The sequence below is a fragment of the Octodon degus genome, unplaced genomic scaffold (assembly GCF_000260255.1).
Source record: "Octodon degus isolate 3935 unplaced genomic scaffold, OctDeg1.0 scaffold00155, whole genome shotgun sequence".
Lineage (NCBI taxonomy): Eukaryota > Metazoa > Chordata > Mammalia > Rodentia > Octodontidae > Octodon > Octodon degus.
This window is the reverse complement of record NW_004524731.1, coordinates 1,370,974-1,386,319: the sequence shown is the minus strand read 5'-3', so window position 1 is coordinate 1,386,319 and position 15,346 is coordinate 1,370,974. Positions and strand designations below refer to the sequence as shown.

Below are 15,346 nucleotides of genomic sequence, written 5' to 3'. Positions count from 1 at the left end.
ATCTGGCTCCCAAAACTCTGAGAAACCAATTTCTGCTATTTATAAAGCACACAGCTTGTGGTATTTTCTAGCAGCCTTGATTAGGCTAAGAGATGAAATCAACACATGATATGATTGACTCAATTCCTTGCTTGTATATTCTTGGTCCCTTTACTGGCCATTAGCATGCTCAGAAGCAAGGGCATCCATCTGCGTACAATTGTGCTGGGCACTGGGAGGTGGCAGCCACAGCACTCAACCTCCACCCTGGATAGTTAGCGCTATTTGCATAATGGTAACTGTCTTAGCCACTTTTCTCTTTGCTGAGACACAATATTCAACACTGAAAGTCAAAGAAGGAAAGACTTTTTTTTTTTGGCAGAACCAGGGGTTGAACTCAGACCCTTGCACTTGCCAGGCAAGCACTTATTCTACTGAGCCATTTCCCTGGCCCTGAGGAAAGACTTACAGTGGCACACAGTTCATGAGGTTTCAGCTCACACCGGAAGCATGGCGTGGCAGAGGGCATCACAGAGGAGAAACAGCTCATGGCAGCCGGAAGCAGCTGAGCGGGAAGCAGCAGCCGCAGCAGACTGACCTTTCTTCTGCCCCTTTATGCCCACCCAGGCTACCTGCCTCTGGGTGGTGGCGCCCACACCCAGAAGGGGTGGGCCTTCCCATCATCTGCACCCAGAACTGCGTCCAACCAGTCAGTGGACTGACATAGTAATCACACACCTCAGTCCCTGCATCACGCACCCTAGATTCAGCCACCCCTGAAAAGCTCCACCTATGACTGGGTGACACTTTGATGGGACATGTAGACATTAGCCAGAGCAGCAAACTATGACCTTCAGTTATTTTTATTGCCAGCATTTTTATTTTTAACCATTAGAGATTGAATTTAGCATTAGAGACTGAACTGAGGCCTTCACTCTGAGCTATATCCCTAGCACGATTCTTATTTTGTTTTCCTTTTATTTTGAGACAGGGTCTTTCACTAAATTGCTCAGGCTGTATTTGGACTTCTGATCTTTCTGCCTCAGCCTCCCTGAGGGCTGAGATTATAGATATGTATCACCACATTCTCTGAGAACTTTAAAAAAAAAAAAAAAAACTTCCTGTTTTGCAATAATTTCAAACTTACAATAAGGTATAAAAATAGAAAAATGACTATTTCCACAACTCCTCTACCTGTTTTCACAATGTTAACATGCCTGAGTTTGCTTGTACCTTCTGTCCTACTCCTTCTCTCTTGGGAATGTCTCAGTTGACTAAAACCCTCTCGTCACACCTATGTTGACCATGCGTTCTGTCCCCTCAACGCTAACACACTCTGTCAGTACCCTTCCTTGTCCATGTGACTTTTCCAAAGATAATTCAAGAATGTCCACAGCTTCTTTCAGAAACTTACGTCTCCTGAGAATGATGTGTTGAGACCCAAAACCTAAATGATGCCACTGAGAATAGGGTTGCTACTGTAAGTTTGGGGTGAGAGTGTGGCCAAGGGGGGAAAATTGTTCAACAAAAAGCATGAAAGGCCAGTGTTTTGGACTGAGCTCCTGCACCAGGCCGAGCAGACAGACTAAACTGAAATGGAGCCACTCACGTCAAGTGCCACACTGTCTAACTGAAGGGCTAGAGAAGCAAGGAGATTCCCGAACAGATCTGTGTTTCCTGAAACATCAGCACCATTCTCAGCAAGCCAGCTGGGTAAGGGAGTCCCTCTGCACTGGCTGTCACCATAGTGTGACTGATGTGACCAGCCTTTCCCTATCAGTGTTCTGTCCTTCCCTCCTAAGTCCCCTACTCTGTTCCTGCAAGTGATGTCACTGCTTTACTGTGTAGCATTGGAAGCTACCTCAGTCTACAATCAAATTTGTCCTGATTTTATCTTTTGATAGAAAAAAAGTTGAGAGAAAACAAATTCTCCGGGGCTGGCAAAATGGGACAGAAAGCACTCGAGTTTCTATAGCAAAAAAAAGGAACCTTGGGGCTGCCAATCCTGTCCAGGTCTCCTAGTTCTCTAGTGGCCAGGACAAACTTCCAAGCAAGGGCCCAGTCTGGCTCCAATAGAGTGCCTGTGCTCAGGGGCACCAGGCTGAAAGGGGAGCCACTTGAAGGCCCTTGTTCATTTAGCTTGGGAATGTTTACGTTGGAGGAAGTGTGACATTGAACTCCTGGGTAAGGGCTTTTACACTCTTGGTTCATGTTTGAATGAACAAGGTGTATTTACTGGCACGAGTTTTAGGGAGATTCAGTGGAGCACTTTACCAATACACATGCAAGCCCTTCCCTGCTCAAGCGTCATGGCCAAGCCAGCTCCATGCTGACCCGTCTCCTCTCAGCAGCCACACAGGCAGGCCTGGCAGGGTTGCTTCCTGTGCTCTTGGAAGGTCGGGACCGAGCCTTGGGAGATCCGAGGACCTGAACCCCAGCCCTCAGGGTGCCCCACCGGGTCCCCACTGGGATGCATAGCCTGCTGGCTGCGTGGACCTGGGGTCTCCCATCTTCTGTCAACAAAGGTCTCAGGGCCCCATGGTGGTTTCTAGGGTGTCCCCACCAGACCAGAGATGTCAGCTTGCCTGTCAGAGGTCCTGAGGTCCCCCTGCAAGGGGAAGGGTCTCAAGGTGCTTCAGTGGTGTCTGAGGTCTTGGTTCTCCTGCAGAATCTGCAGTCTCAGGATCCCCACGCGGGCTGAGGCTTCAGTCCTCCTCCTCTGCCCACCCCAGGGATCTGGAGTTTCAAGATTTCCACAAGTATTGGGGTATCGCGTCCCTCCTCAGGGATAGGAGTCTTAGGAGCCCCACAGGGTCTGAGATCTTGTCCAGGGTCCCCTCGCAGGCTTCTGGAGTCTGGGTGTCCCCTGGGTGGCCAGGATCTCAGGTATGTCGCAGGAAACTGAAATTTCAGAACTCCAGAGATCTTGAGTCCCCGCCATGGGGGCCGGGTCACCAAGCGGCAGAACGGGGGAGGGTGCCTGAGGGCAGTCCCGCGCGCAGACCACAGTGGCGCCCCCATCTCTTGCAAAGGAGACCGTGCGGTGCCCGGGCTGGGGGTGTTTGCGGTGTGGGGATTAGGAGTACAGCGGCACTCAGGTCCACCCGACAGGGACCGGCTGGACGGTGCCCCGACCTCCATTGTCAGGTGAGCCCAGACGCGCCTCCCGGAAAGCCAAAGACTTCAGCCAGATTGCCGCCACAGCCTTCCCGAGTACTGCTAAAAACCTCCGCGCCCGGGGTAGGGGCGTGGCAGAGGGGGCCCCGCCCAGCCTCCAGCGAGCCACGCCCCTTCCCAGCGCGCCCTCCGGATTGGCCGCGCCGCGGAGCCTAAAGGGAGGAAGGGGCGGGGCGCACCGTCCCGCGCATGCTCAGTGCCGCCTGCCAGCCCGCGCAGTCGCGCTGTTCGCGCGCGTCATGGCGGCCCCCATGTCCGTAGTGCTGAAAGGTGAGGTTACTTTTTGTCCTAGCGCTCGGGGAACTGAGGGGACTGGATGGGCGGGCTCCTGGGGGCGGGCCCGGACACCGGCGCGGCTCGAGCCGGAGTCCCCGCGTCCCCGCGTCCCCGCGTCCCCGCGTCCCCGCGACGGGCCCTGCGGATCCTGAGCAGCCGCCGGCGCCTCGCCGGGTCCCGCCTGCGTCGCGGGCTCGCGCGGCGCTGTCACCTCGCGGCGTCGTGAGGCCCGGGGTCCCGCGCGACCTGCCTGCCCCGCGCGGCGCCTCCTTTCCCCTTGGCGCCGAGCCCGGGGGGCGCGTCTGGGACTCCCCTCGGTCGGCGCGTGTGGGAAGCCCCACCCAGGCGGGTCCGCGCGCCGCTGCCCGGCCGGGTCCAAGCCCGCCTTTTTGCAGCCTGTTTCTGCCGGACCAGCGAGCTAAGAATGCTGTTTCCGCTCTCAGGTGGACAGATGAAATAAAGTAAAAAAGTGGCAATCGAAAATCTGCAAACTTCGTTGCCCGTAATTAGTTTTAGTAGAACATAACGGTGCTGGCTCACTCGCTTGCTGCCCTTGCCTACTTTAGGCTCAGCTTGTGAAGCTGAGTAGTTGGATGATCTGCCTGACCCGCAAAGCCTAAAATAGTCGACAGAAAGCTACTCCTGACCTGGGATAGCTACACCGTGTTTCAGAATTAGGGAAGAGTATTAAATGTTAGGGTTTTGCTCTTTGTTTTAAAATTTTATGTACCAAGAACAGAACTGGTGCTCCTGTGGGTGTTTCTTAGTAGAAGTTTCTATATCTACTTTGTAATATAAATAGAACAAGAGGAAAACCTTGCAGGTACAGGGTGCTAGTATTACCCCAGAGTATTTCACATGAATGTCCTCTTTTCAGATGTAGTGGCCTATGTTGAAGTGTGGTCTTCCAATGGGACAGAGAATTATTCCAAGACATTTACCAACCAGCTTGTGGATATGGGGGCAAAGGTAAGCAATTCCTTTTCATGTTGATACATGTGTCAGGCTTCTGATAGGTAAAAAGATACATTTTCGTCTTTCTGGGGTCATTATTGGTTAGAACAAGAAGGGCATGGGCTTGGGCAAGTGGTGGAAGAAAAAGCAAAACTCAGATCTGAAGGGTTGAGAGCTGCAGTGCCTCCAGAGCAGGTGGTCTTGCAGACCTTAAGCAGGGAGGCCCGGAGGACGAAACTTGGATTCTGCCCCTGGTTATGGGGCTGCACATGGCTGTTAATCACAGCAAGGAGCACAGGGCGGATTTCTAAGGAACAGGCTGTGAATGTGGGCAGATGGAAATGCCTGGGTGTTTGGGTAGACAGATCTGGAACTCCAGGCAGCAAGGCTGGACCATTAGATGTGGGGTCAGGACCTCAAGGGTCAGGCAAGGCGAATATTCTTGTTGGCCACTGGGGCATGGTTAGCAGGACCATTGGGGAGCAGGCCTGTTGAGTGTTGAAAGGCAAGGACCCCAGGAGGAGACCTGAAGACCTGCGAGAGTGACAAGCATGGAGGACTTCCACCTGGTTCTGTTCTTATTTCTCATTATTTGGCCACGGACTTCCCACCATTTTCACATTTTTCTTACTTCTGGTTGTATTGAAACTTCATGGTGATGCACTTGGTGTGATGCTGCAGTTTTGTGTTAGGCCCTTGCTGGGTAGGAGGGCCATCCAGAAGGAATGTCCTTTAGTTTAAGAACGTTTTCTATAGCCGTTTATCTTGTAGTTCTTGCTCATTTTCCCTGTTCCTGCATTCCTTCCACCCTGTTGCTTGGCTGCTGGTCAGAGTTTCTGTGTCTCTGTCCGTCCGTCCGTCCGTCCGTCCATCCTTCCATCCATCCTTCCATCCTTCCATCCTTCCATCCTTCCCATTTGTGCTCTGAGGCCAGGGAGTTTTTCTCCACCTCATTGTCTTAACATTTCTGTAGATTTTTTTACTTACGTCATTTTTTAAATTTCCAGCAACTGTTTAGATTTCTGACCCTTTTGAAAAATGATATCTTATCACACAAGTCTATCTTCTGAAAAATATTCAGCACTTTTCTGCTTTTGTTCTTTGTTTATGTTTTTGGTTTTTTGTTTTTTGTTTTTTGTTTTTTTTTTTTTTTACCAGGGTCTTGCCTTGTAGTCCAGGCTGTTGAGCTCTCTACGTAGCCTAGAGTGGCCTCAAATTCACTGTGATCACTCCTGCCTTAGCCTCCCGAGTGCTGGGATTCCAGACATGTATCACCATGCTTGTTTTAAGCACTTTTAATGCTAATTAGTTGTGTGACACGGGGCCTGCAGTGCTGACCCCCATCCCCAGAGCACACCAGTTGAGACTGGGTGTGATGGCACACACCTATAATCCCAGCACTTGGGAGGCTGAAAAACAGGAAGGACTACAAGATCTGTGTAGTGAGTAGACCCTGACTACTCAATCTGTATAGTGAGTAGACCCTGAATTAAATAGATTAAAAAGAAAAAAAAAAAAAAAAGATATGTTTCTTTTGTTGCTGTTTCCTTGGGACTTTGTGTTCTTTCATTTTAGAGAACTTTTCTTAGGTACATGTATATATTTTTTCTTTTTATTCTTTTGATACAGGGTCTCACTGTACAACTCCAACTCATAGTGATCTTCCTGTCTCAGCCTCGCCAGCACTGGGATTATAGGCATGCACCACTATACCCCGTTTCAAGGCTAGCATGGCGCACCTAGGGTTCTGGAGCCAGTGCAGCATGCACTACTGGGGATTGAACTCCGGACCTCACACTGCTAGGCAGGTACTTAGGGTATCGAGCTGTCTCCCTAGACTTTCTTAAGTATCTCTCATCAACTTTCTCCCTCTCTCTAGCTGCTACATGTGGCTCCTCCTGTCTACATCTCTTCTGTTCTCTTTATCCTTGTGTGGCTGAGATTCTGTTGTTTTCATCCCACTTTGAGGTTTTTCCAGGAGCAGAGGTAAGCACATGTCACAGTACCATTAGTAACTGGAACAGGTCCAAGGCGAATGTAATTATCACAGATTGCAAACATATGCTAATAAAAAGAGAGAGAAACTGGAGCAGATGTGCTTTTAGCAGTGTTACACATTTGCCAGCGTGCCTCTTTGATGGGTTCTGAGCTGTCGAATGCTGGGTTGGGGTTTTAAACTCTTTTTGTTGTGACATAACTAAATAAACAATCTTTTTTGAGTAACTATACGTAGGAATCTATGTAAATATTAATGTAAATTTTGTTTTCTGCATTTGTCCTCAGGTTTCAAAAACTTTTAACAAACAAGTAACTCACGTTGTCTTCAAAGATGGGTACCAGAGCACTTGGGACAAAGCCCAGAAGAGGGGGATAAAGCTCGTCTCAGTGCTCTGGGTTGAAAAGTAAGTAGCAGCCTTATTTTTTCCTGGAGTTACCTGTATTGGTAAAAGTGCACTGATCCTAGAGCCAGCTAAGGCTTGATGTTTATCTGTTCTCTGCCTCTCATTGGCCAAGTAACTTCAAGACTTCTGGGCTTGGTGTCTGCCGCTGAGAAATACATGCAGAACCTAGTCTTGCTGGACAGTGGGTGGACATGGAGGGGGATCCTGGGCGGGTGTGGCGTGTGCAGGCCACAGTACGAAGTACAGAGAGGCAGAGTACACGAGGCAGCTCCTGCCCTACACAGTGCCAAGATGGCTCAGCAGCAGGAAGTCCACTGTGCAGCTGGTTCCGCTGAGGCTCTCGATGGCCTGTGGATGCTGCTTCCTCTTGAGTCCTTATAGGGCCATCGTGTGTGTGTGTGTGTGTGTGTGTGTGTGTGTGTGTCCTAGTCTGCTCTTCTAACAAAAACATTGATTCTAAAGCAGTAGGGCCCACACCAGTGACTTCCTTTTACCTCACTTATTGCTCCAAGTATAGTTACTCTCTGAGCTCCTGGGGGTTAGGACCTGTGAATTCAGGAATTTGGGGACACAAGGAGACCAAGAGGAGTGAGGTGGAGATTGAGGTCAGGGTGCTGTGGGTGCCATGGGGATAAAGCAGAACGGTACTCTGGCGAGCAGGCTGAGGCCAGATGTCACAGTGCTGGAGAGCAGTTGAATGTCTAGGTTGGAGGAGGTGAAAGCCTTGTGTATGTGGGATCAGGTCAGGATGTAGTTTTGAAAGTGATGTCACACCAGTGTCCCTGAGGGTTAGGTATCTGGAGAAAGGAGCTGGAGGATGATTTTATCAGAAACAGAGACCGAGTCTGGGGAGATAAGTCCTGCTGGGACATGCTGAGCGGGGCAAGATAGTCCTGGGGTGGGTCAGGCCAGGGGTGAGCAGGTGCTAGAGTTAGACACGAGGCAATTGGCCTGTACAGACTTATCTAAACTGGAGAGCAGACCTGATCCTTTCTTACTACTGGAGAGGACAAGAGATTTTCAGACCCAGCACCTCCTGGGTTTTAGGGTGAGAAAAGCACTGAGGAGCCATACCTGGCTGCTGATGGCCAGGCCTTACTGTTAGTTTTCTGAGATCAGTAGACTGTACATTGGGGGAAACACCCTGATCTCTGTGCTCCAGCACAGCACTTGTGCCCCCAGACACACGGGCTTCTCCGAGGTAGGTGCCTCTTTAGTGTGCCACAGCCCAGCGTGGCATCCTCCACTCAGTCCTACTCTGACAGCCTCTGCCTGGAGTGGCTCTGGGACCCTATAGTGAGGTTTAGTCTCACAGGATTGACTCTGCAAGATGCCAGTTGCAAGTCTAGCCCTCTGTCGCTTCTGCGCCCAGCTGAAGTTGGGGTCCCGACTCCCTCTGAAGAGCAGTCATTTGATAGAATAACTCACTATTTTCGGGGAAGTGCTTCCTTCCCTTTGGCTGGTGTGATGTGGAGGAGATCTGGGAACAGCCACGTGCACGAGTGCACAGGGCGAGGCTGGGGCTGGTGTGTGTGTGTGTGAGCCTTGTACCCCCTGGGGCCCCAGAAGTGCAGCCCTTCCCCTGCGGCGGCTGAGGTGTGGGTGGGAGGCCTGCTGACTGGTCCTCACTAGCTTTTCCAGGGACAGGCCTCTCCCTGGGCGGCCAGAGCCTTAGCAAAGACTCATCGTTCAGGTGTTTTCAAGGATTTGGGGAGCTCCATGGCTGGAACTAGGGCAAAGACCAGATGTGTTTCACGTTTCAACATTTTTTTAGACCAGTTCTACATTTAAAACCAAGTTGGGGCCAGTGAGATAGCTCAGTGGTCTGAAGCACCTGCTTAGGCAAGTGCAGGGGACCATGGTTCGATCCCTGGCACCACATGCTGCACCAGCCTTGCCCTCAGGGCGGGCTGAGCCAGCAAAAAAGAAAAAAAAGACCAATTTGGTCAGAAGATCAGAAAGTACAGGGAGTTTCCACCTCGCGCCAGCACCCTCTGCATCAGTGTCCCGTGCAGTGCCGCATCCTCAGCAGTTCAGGGCCACAGGCTGGGCCTTACTGTTTGCTCTGCGTGTTCATTTGTAGTCACTTTCCTTTTCTAAACGCAGACACTGTGCCACCTTTCTAACTGGGTGTCGGGGAAGGGCACCTTCTCCAGAGGTCTTTGTCCTTCACTAGAGACAGCCAAACATGCGCTTTTGCAGTTTCCCAGATCGAGGTCATCAGATGAGGGTGATGACACAGCAGGGACAAAGGCAGGCGTTGGTGGAGCACACCCATCACCCCAGCACTCTGGGAGGCTGAGTCAGGAGGATTGCAAGTACAAGCCCAGTTCGGACAGTTTAGTGACATAGGCTCTGTTAAGGTTTGTGTCTGAATTCCTCCCAAACCTCATTTGGTCGCAGAGGGCCAGTTTTTCAGAGGTAACTGAACCTAGTTTATGATGGCTCTTGTGTCCTGCTGGGAGTGGTGGTACGAGTGCCCCACCCGCCCCTATGAGGGTAGTCTGAATACAGCTCAAGGGAAGAGAAGGAGCTTGCTTCCTACTCTTCCTTCTTGCTGCTTTTGCTGTCTCCTGCTACCATGAGCGTTGCTCCTCAGCCAGCCCACCCTACCTTCCTAGCTGATTATGGACTAAAACCTCTACAGACTGAGCCGGATAAACCTTTCCTCCCTTAATTTGGGGTGTCAGATATTTTGTCTCAGTCTAGCCCTCTGCCGCTTCTGCCCCCAGCTGAAGTTGGGGTCCCGACTCCCTCTGGAGAGCAGTCATTTGCTAGAATAACTCACCATCTTCAAGGAAGTGCTCCCTTCCCTTTGGCTGGTGTGAGAAAAAAGTAACCAAAACAGACTCTTGTCTAAAAGTAAACAGCTGGGGATGTAGTTCAGTATAAAGGTCCTGGGGCCAGGGAGATGGCTCAGTGGAATAAGCGCTTCCTTGGAAAGCGCAAGGGCCTGAGTTCAATCCCTGGTTCCACCAAAAAAAAAAAAAAAGGTCCTGGGTTTACTTGTCAGTACTGCAGAAAAACAAAAGAGAGTCTAATTATTTAACAAAGTAACAGATAGTATATTTTTAGTACAAAGGAAAGAAAGAGTTTGATAGCTTTGTGACTTACTCTGATGTGGCTTTGAAGGGTGGGTGCTGTAGTAGAGGGCTTCATATATGATTAATTTGTGGAAAAGCTGTCACAACTAAAGAAAGAATGGATGTGTGTGAGTCAGCTTCATGGTAGTATAATGAAATCCCTGAGACAGCTGCCTGATACAAAGAAAAGGAAGGAGCGGGGCCCATAGACCCTTCAGGGACCTATTCCACAAGGCCTACACACCACCAGAACTTGGGGACCAAGCCTCCCCTTCATGGGGCACTCACCCAAACCATAGCAGGAGAGCTGTTTCCATCTGCAGTGTGGCTGGGCAGTCTGTTGGGCCGGTAAGAATCTGCCAGAGACCCTCATGGTGTTGTTCTAGCGCGGCGGTCTCTGGCCCCAGATCCCACGGTGTGCTTGAATTTCCCACTTCTTCAGTCTCCTCAGTCTGGGAGACTAAGAGACTTGTCTCTTAGGGCAAGTATGATCTAAGGAGGGTGACCACAGTCTCGCCTGCCCCCTTTGTGTAGCCTACAGGTGCCTATTGTCCAGGAGAGGCTTCTGAACAGTGTATTCTTGGGCACCCAGGGCACCCCTTGACAGCATGTTGGAGTTCGAGCAGAGATGCACACCTCCTCCTTTGCAAGGAGGTGGTCCTCTGTTGAGAGTAGTCATCCTCTAACGGAGCAAGCATGCAGCTTTGAAAGGGACACACATGGAGCAGGGGGGAAGAAAGGGGACGCCCATGTGGCCCAAAGAGCACCCAGGCCAGCCCTGTTGATCAGTGGGATGACAGGTGACCAGGCAGATCACCCTCACATCCTCCTTTCTATTTGAGGTTCTTTGATCTGTTGACTTTTAAAATCAAAGCACTTGGCATATTAAAAATTTAAAAACTTTTTAGTGCTTAGGGATTCTAATGTATATTAACTTTTCTAAGTCTGTTTAGGGGAACACAGGTTGACCATCCCTTTTCTGAAGTGCTTTGGACAGAAGTGCTTCTCATTTTGGTTTCCTTTAGATTTGGGAATATTTGCAGAAACTCTTATCATTTGAACACATCCCTAACTCGAAAATCTGAAATGCTTGAGAATGCAAACTTTCTAAGGTTTGCTATGATGTACCTATACAACACTGAAAATGTTTTAAGCTTTGGGTTTTCAAATTAGGGATACTTGCCTAATAACACTTCATAAACCAGAGAAACCAGTTATTTGCACTTGGACCCTGATGCCCTCTACTGTGTTAGGGTTGTTTTTTGTGTTACATCTGCCTGCATTCTGAGGTCCACAGGATGATAATCATAATTTGTGCTTTAAACAAATGACTTTAAACAGTCATCTGTATTTTAAATATATTAGGAAAAATAGTCTGTAATTGCTCACATATTTATTTCTGTCAGTCTTTCATTCCTGATCATCCGGAGTTTCTGTGTGTGTGTGTGTGTGTGTGTGTGTGTATGTGTGTGTGTGTGTGTTTCTTTCATTTAATTGGTGTTACTTTTTAATAATTGTGAATAATCTTGTTCAGCATTCCTTTTTTTTTTTGATATTTTTAGGAAAGGGTCTACAGGGTGTTCAGGGGCTCACTACTAGATCGGACTTGTAGTGATCCGCCTGTTTACAGACTCCCAAGAGCTGGGGTTACAGGTGTCTCTGCATCTCAGGGTGCCTGGGGGCGGGGCCGGCATGGCAGGCCTGGGGAGCGAACCCGGCCCCTGCGCCAATCCGCTGAGCTATTTGGCTGGCCTTTTATAGCATTCCTTTTTTTTAAATTGAAGTAAAGTTCCCATATCACAAAATTCACCCTTATAATGTACAAATGCAGGAGTTTGTAATACGTGTATTCTATAGGCAGCGTTGTGCAGACACCACCTTCACTAGGTATTTCAGATTCCATTAGCCGGGCTGGGGAGATGGCTCAGTAGACTAAGCGCTTGCCTGGCAAGCACCAGGGCCTGAATTCAATCCCTGGGTCCCCCAAAAAATTAATTAATAAAAATAAAAAAGGGGACCTGCCCTTTAGCTCAGTTATTTAAGTGACTGCTTAAACAAAGCAGTCAGTATGCTATGGTTCAGTCCCCAGATCCTCAGTCCTTACCAGACCTACCCTGAAGGCATCCTGAGCAAGCCAAAAAAAAACAAAAAACAAAAAAACTTCAGATTTCATTAGCCTAGAAAGAAGCTTGATGCCCCTGAAGAATCACATGTCATTCCCTCCTATCTCAGCACCCCCAGAGGCTACTAATCTTCTCTTAATCTCTGTGATTGGCCTATCCTGAGCTTGCCACATGAGTGGAATCCCATACTTTGTGGCCTTTTTGTGGCATAATATTCTGAAAGTTTGTTGATATTGCAGCATATTTCAGTAGTGCACTTCCTTGTGTGGCTGAATAACATGTGATTGTATGAATGTAGGGAGTTGAAGGTCACTTGGGTCATTTATACTGTTTGGCCATTATGAATAGTGCTGCTGTCCACAGTTCAGTACAAGTTTTTGTGTGCATTTTATTTTCACTTCTTGAGTATATGTGGCCCTGCTGGGTATTATGGGAACTTCGCCACGAACGCTTAGCTTTTTGAGGAACTGTTGAGCTCTTCCAAAGTGGTTGCATCATCGTGTGTTCAGCAGCCGTGTCTGAGGGATCTGGTGCCCCAGCATCCTCACCCACACTTGCTGTCACTGTTGGTGACTGAAGCCTAGGTGATGAGTGGAAGGCGGGTCTCACTGCGGTTCTCCTTTGTATTTCCCTAACGACTGGTGAGGTGGAGCAGCTTTTAATTGCTTTCTTAGCTATTTGCTTATTTGTAGAAACGTTTGTTCAGACACATTGGTCTGATTTTTAAGGTTGGGTTATTACTCGTGCTGAATTGTGAGAGCTCTGTAGATACTCTGTATACATGACTTTTGTTGCACATATTATTTACAAACATTTTTCCAGTTGAGTTGCCTTTTCACTTTCTTGATACTGTTCTGTGAGGTACAGGAATTTTTAATTGTAATGAAATCCAAATCATCTCTCTTTCCTTTTGTTGCTTGAGCCTTAAAAAGTCATACCCAAGAAATCATCACATAATCCAGGGCACAAAGATTTGTGCCTAGGTTCTCTCATGGGACCTCACGGACTTAGCTCTCACGTGGAGGTCTGTCACCCTCTAAGTACATTGTGGTATGTAAGGTCGGGCTTCCCCTTGGCTGCTTTGCCTGTGGCCCGCTGGCTATCCCAGCACTGCTTGCTGCAGAGATCGCCGTCTCTTCTCACCAAGTGGTTTTGATACTCTAACTGGACATTAGTTGGCCATACAGGCATGATTCATCTCTGGACTGTCAGCTGTGTTCACTTGACCTGTGTTCATTATCAAGGCCACCCTGACTCTTTTATTCAGTAGTACTGGGAATTGAATTCAAGGCCTTATGCACGCCTGGTAGGCGCTCTCCTACTGAGGGCTATATCCCCAGCCCTTCCCTGTCTTGATTAAAGGAGTCCTGAAGTTGGGACATGGATCCTTCAACCTTGTTTTCCTTTGGCAAGGTTGTTTAGTGTTGTGGGTCCCTTCTATTTTCATGTGAACCTTAGGATCAGCTTGTCAATTTCTTTAAAAAAAAAAAAAAATGAAAAAGGATAGCTGTTCCCCACCCCTCACTTATACATACTAAGACTGGAACCCAGGGCCTTTGTCCTGACCTATATTTCCATCCCTTTTTAATTTTTTGCAGGAGACCTAAGTTACATAACTTGTCCAGAATGGGGTCAGATTTAGGATCCTTCCTTGGCCTCCTAGAGTGCTGGGAATACCAGCATGTACCATCTCACCTTGGCCAGCCCTTGTTAAATTCTGTCTTTTGAATAATAGCCTTTCTGATGGAGGAGATGATGCCTTTTTTGTTTGTCTTTTTTTTTTTTTTTTTTTATGGACTGACCTCAAACTACTGATCCTTCTGCTGTACTTTTCTGAGTAACCAGGATGACAAGCATACACCACCATACCTGGCTGGGTAATATCTTACTATGGTTTTTTGTTTCCTGATGATTACTCATTGAAGCATTTTTTAATGGTATCTGTGATTGATCTCAGGAGCCCTGAGCTACATCCCATTGCTTTATTATTCTTTGAAACAAGGTCTAAGTTGCCCAGGTTGGGCACAAACTCATGATACTCCTGCCTCAGCCTCCCAGAATGGTAGAATTATAGGCATTGTCTCAGTTACTGTTCTCTTGTTGCTGGGACAAATACCTGACACCTAAAATGGAAGGAAGGAAGGTTTATTTAGCTCATAGTTACTGGAGGTTTCAGTCCATACTCAGCTGGCTCTAAGGCAGAGTGGCACATGGCAGAGAACAGCCATCATGACAAAAAGCGAAAGAGCCAAGGGAGTGGCAGCAACTCAGGCAGCTAACTAGCCTCTCTCCCCTTCTCACATTGTAATGCAGATTATCTGCCCCAGGGCAGGTGCAGCACCTGCACCCACAGTTATCAGTCACAAACTCCAGAAGCTGCCCCACGACTGCAGGAGACTGGGGAACCACTATACACAAGCCATAGCAGGCATGATCCACCGCACTGGGCTTGTGTGCTGGATTGACAACTGGTGGGCAACCTGCAACGCCCAGCCGAACTGAATCAGCAGGGTGCTGAGTTTGGAGGCACCACCTAAAGATTGTTGCCAGCAGCATACAAAGAACCTGAGAGGAAGAGAAGCTGCGCTGTTGCTTCTCCTGAAGAAGTTTGCCCACTAGCTTTACTAATGTGAACTTGGCTGAGGATGGCTGTGGCACCTTGTTGGGGATCTCTGGTGCTTACCTTGAGTGTCGCTTCCCGGCTCCAGTGCCAATCCTTCAGCTGCTGGCCCAGGTCCTTCAGGGCACTGGCACAGACTTCCTATTTTCTATTGCTGAGCTTGCGGCCTTTCCAGCACAGATCTGTCAAACAGATTTGCATGAGACATTGTCGTGGGCTCTAGGCCTCCAGCTGGACTTGTGGAGGACATTGCTATGGGCACTAGGTTTGCAGCTGGACCCATGCAGGACTTTATTATGGGATCCAGGTGCTTAGCTGGGTTCTTTGGATCTTTAATGTGTGGACAAATCTCCTGCCTGTTTTTGTACTTGACTTTGGATCACTATTATAAAATTGTCCTGTAAATTATGCATCCTGTATTAAATTGTTTCCCTTGCAACCCTTGACTACAACAGCTTATTCCTATGCTTTTTGGTTATTTATATGCCTTTTGCGAATATTTTACTTGCTGTCCAGTTTCATAAGAGGTATTGATCTACTTTTCCCTTGATTACTTCGTCTGACTTTGATATTGGAGCAGTACTTCCATTATTGACATGTGTTCTTCAGTTTTTGAAGAGTTACACAGGGTTGATACATTATTTTTCCTTTGAATGTTTGGTAGAATTTATCAGTGGAGACATCTGTTCCTGGCTTTCTTTTCTATTTCATTTGTTAGTTCTATCCTTTTTT

The 15,346-nt window shown here is 48.5% G+C and overlaps 1 protein-coding gene across 7 annotated transcripts in view; it reads left to right on the top strand.

Annotated features, from left to right (window-relative positions):
* Positions 1-3,353: 3,353 nt before the first annotated feature.
* Mcph1 (microcephalin 1) overlaps positions 3,354-15,346 on the top strand; it is a 194,755-nt gene continuing 182,762 nt past the window's right edge. For all 7 annotated transcript variants that reach the window (XR_002818332.1, XR_002818331.1, XM_023702611.1 and 4 more), the window contains exons 1-3: positions 3,354-3,426; positions 4,310-4,401; positions 6,670-6,788. Coding sequence is in view for 5 of the 7 variants with exons in the window: in XM_023702611.1 (XP_023558379.1) it covers positions 3,396-3,426; positions 4,310-4,401; positions 6,670-6,788 (242 nt within the window). In the remaining 2 variants the exon portion in view is untranslated. The remainder of the gene's footprint in view (positions 3,427-4,309; positions 4,402-6,669; positions 6,789-15,346) is intronic.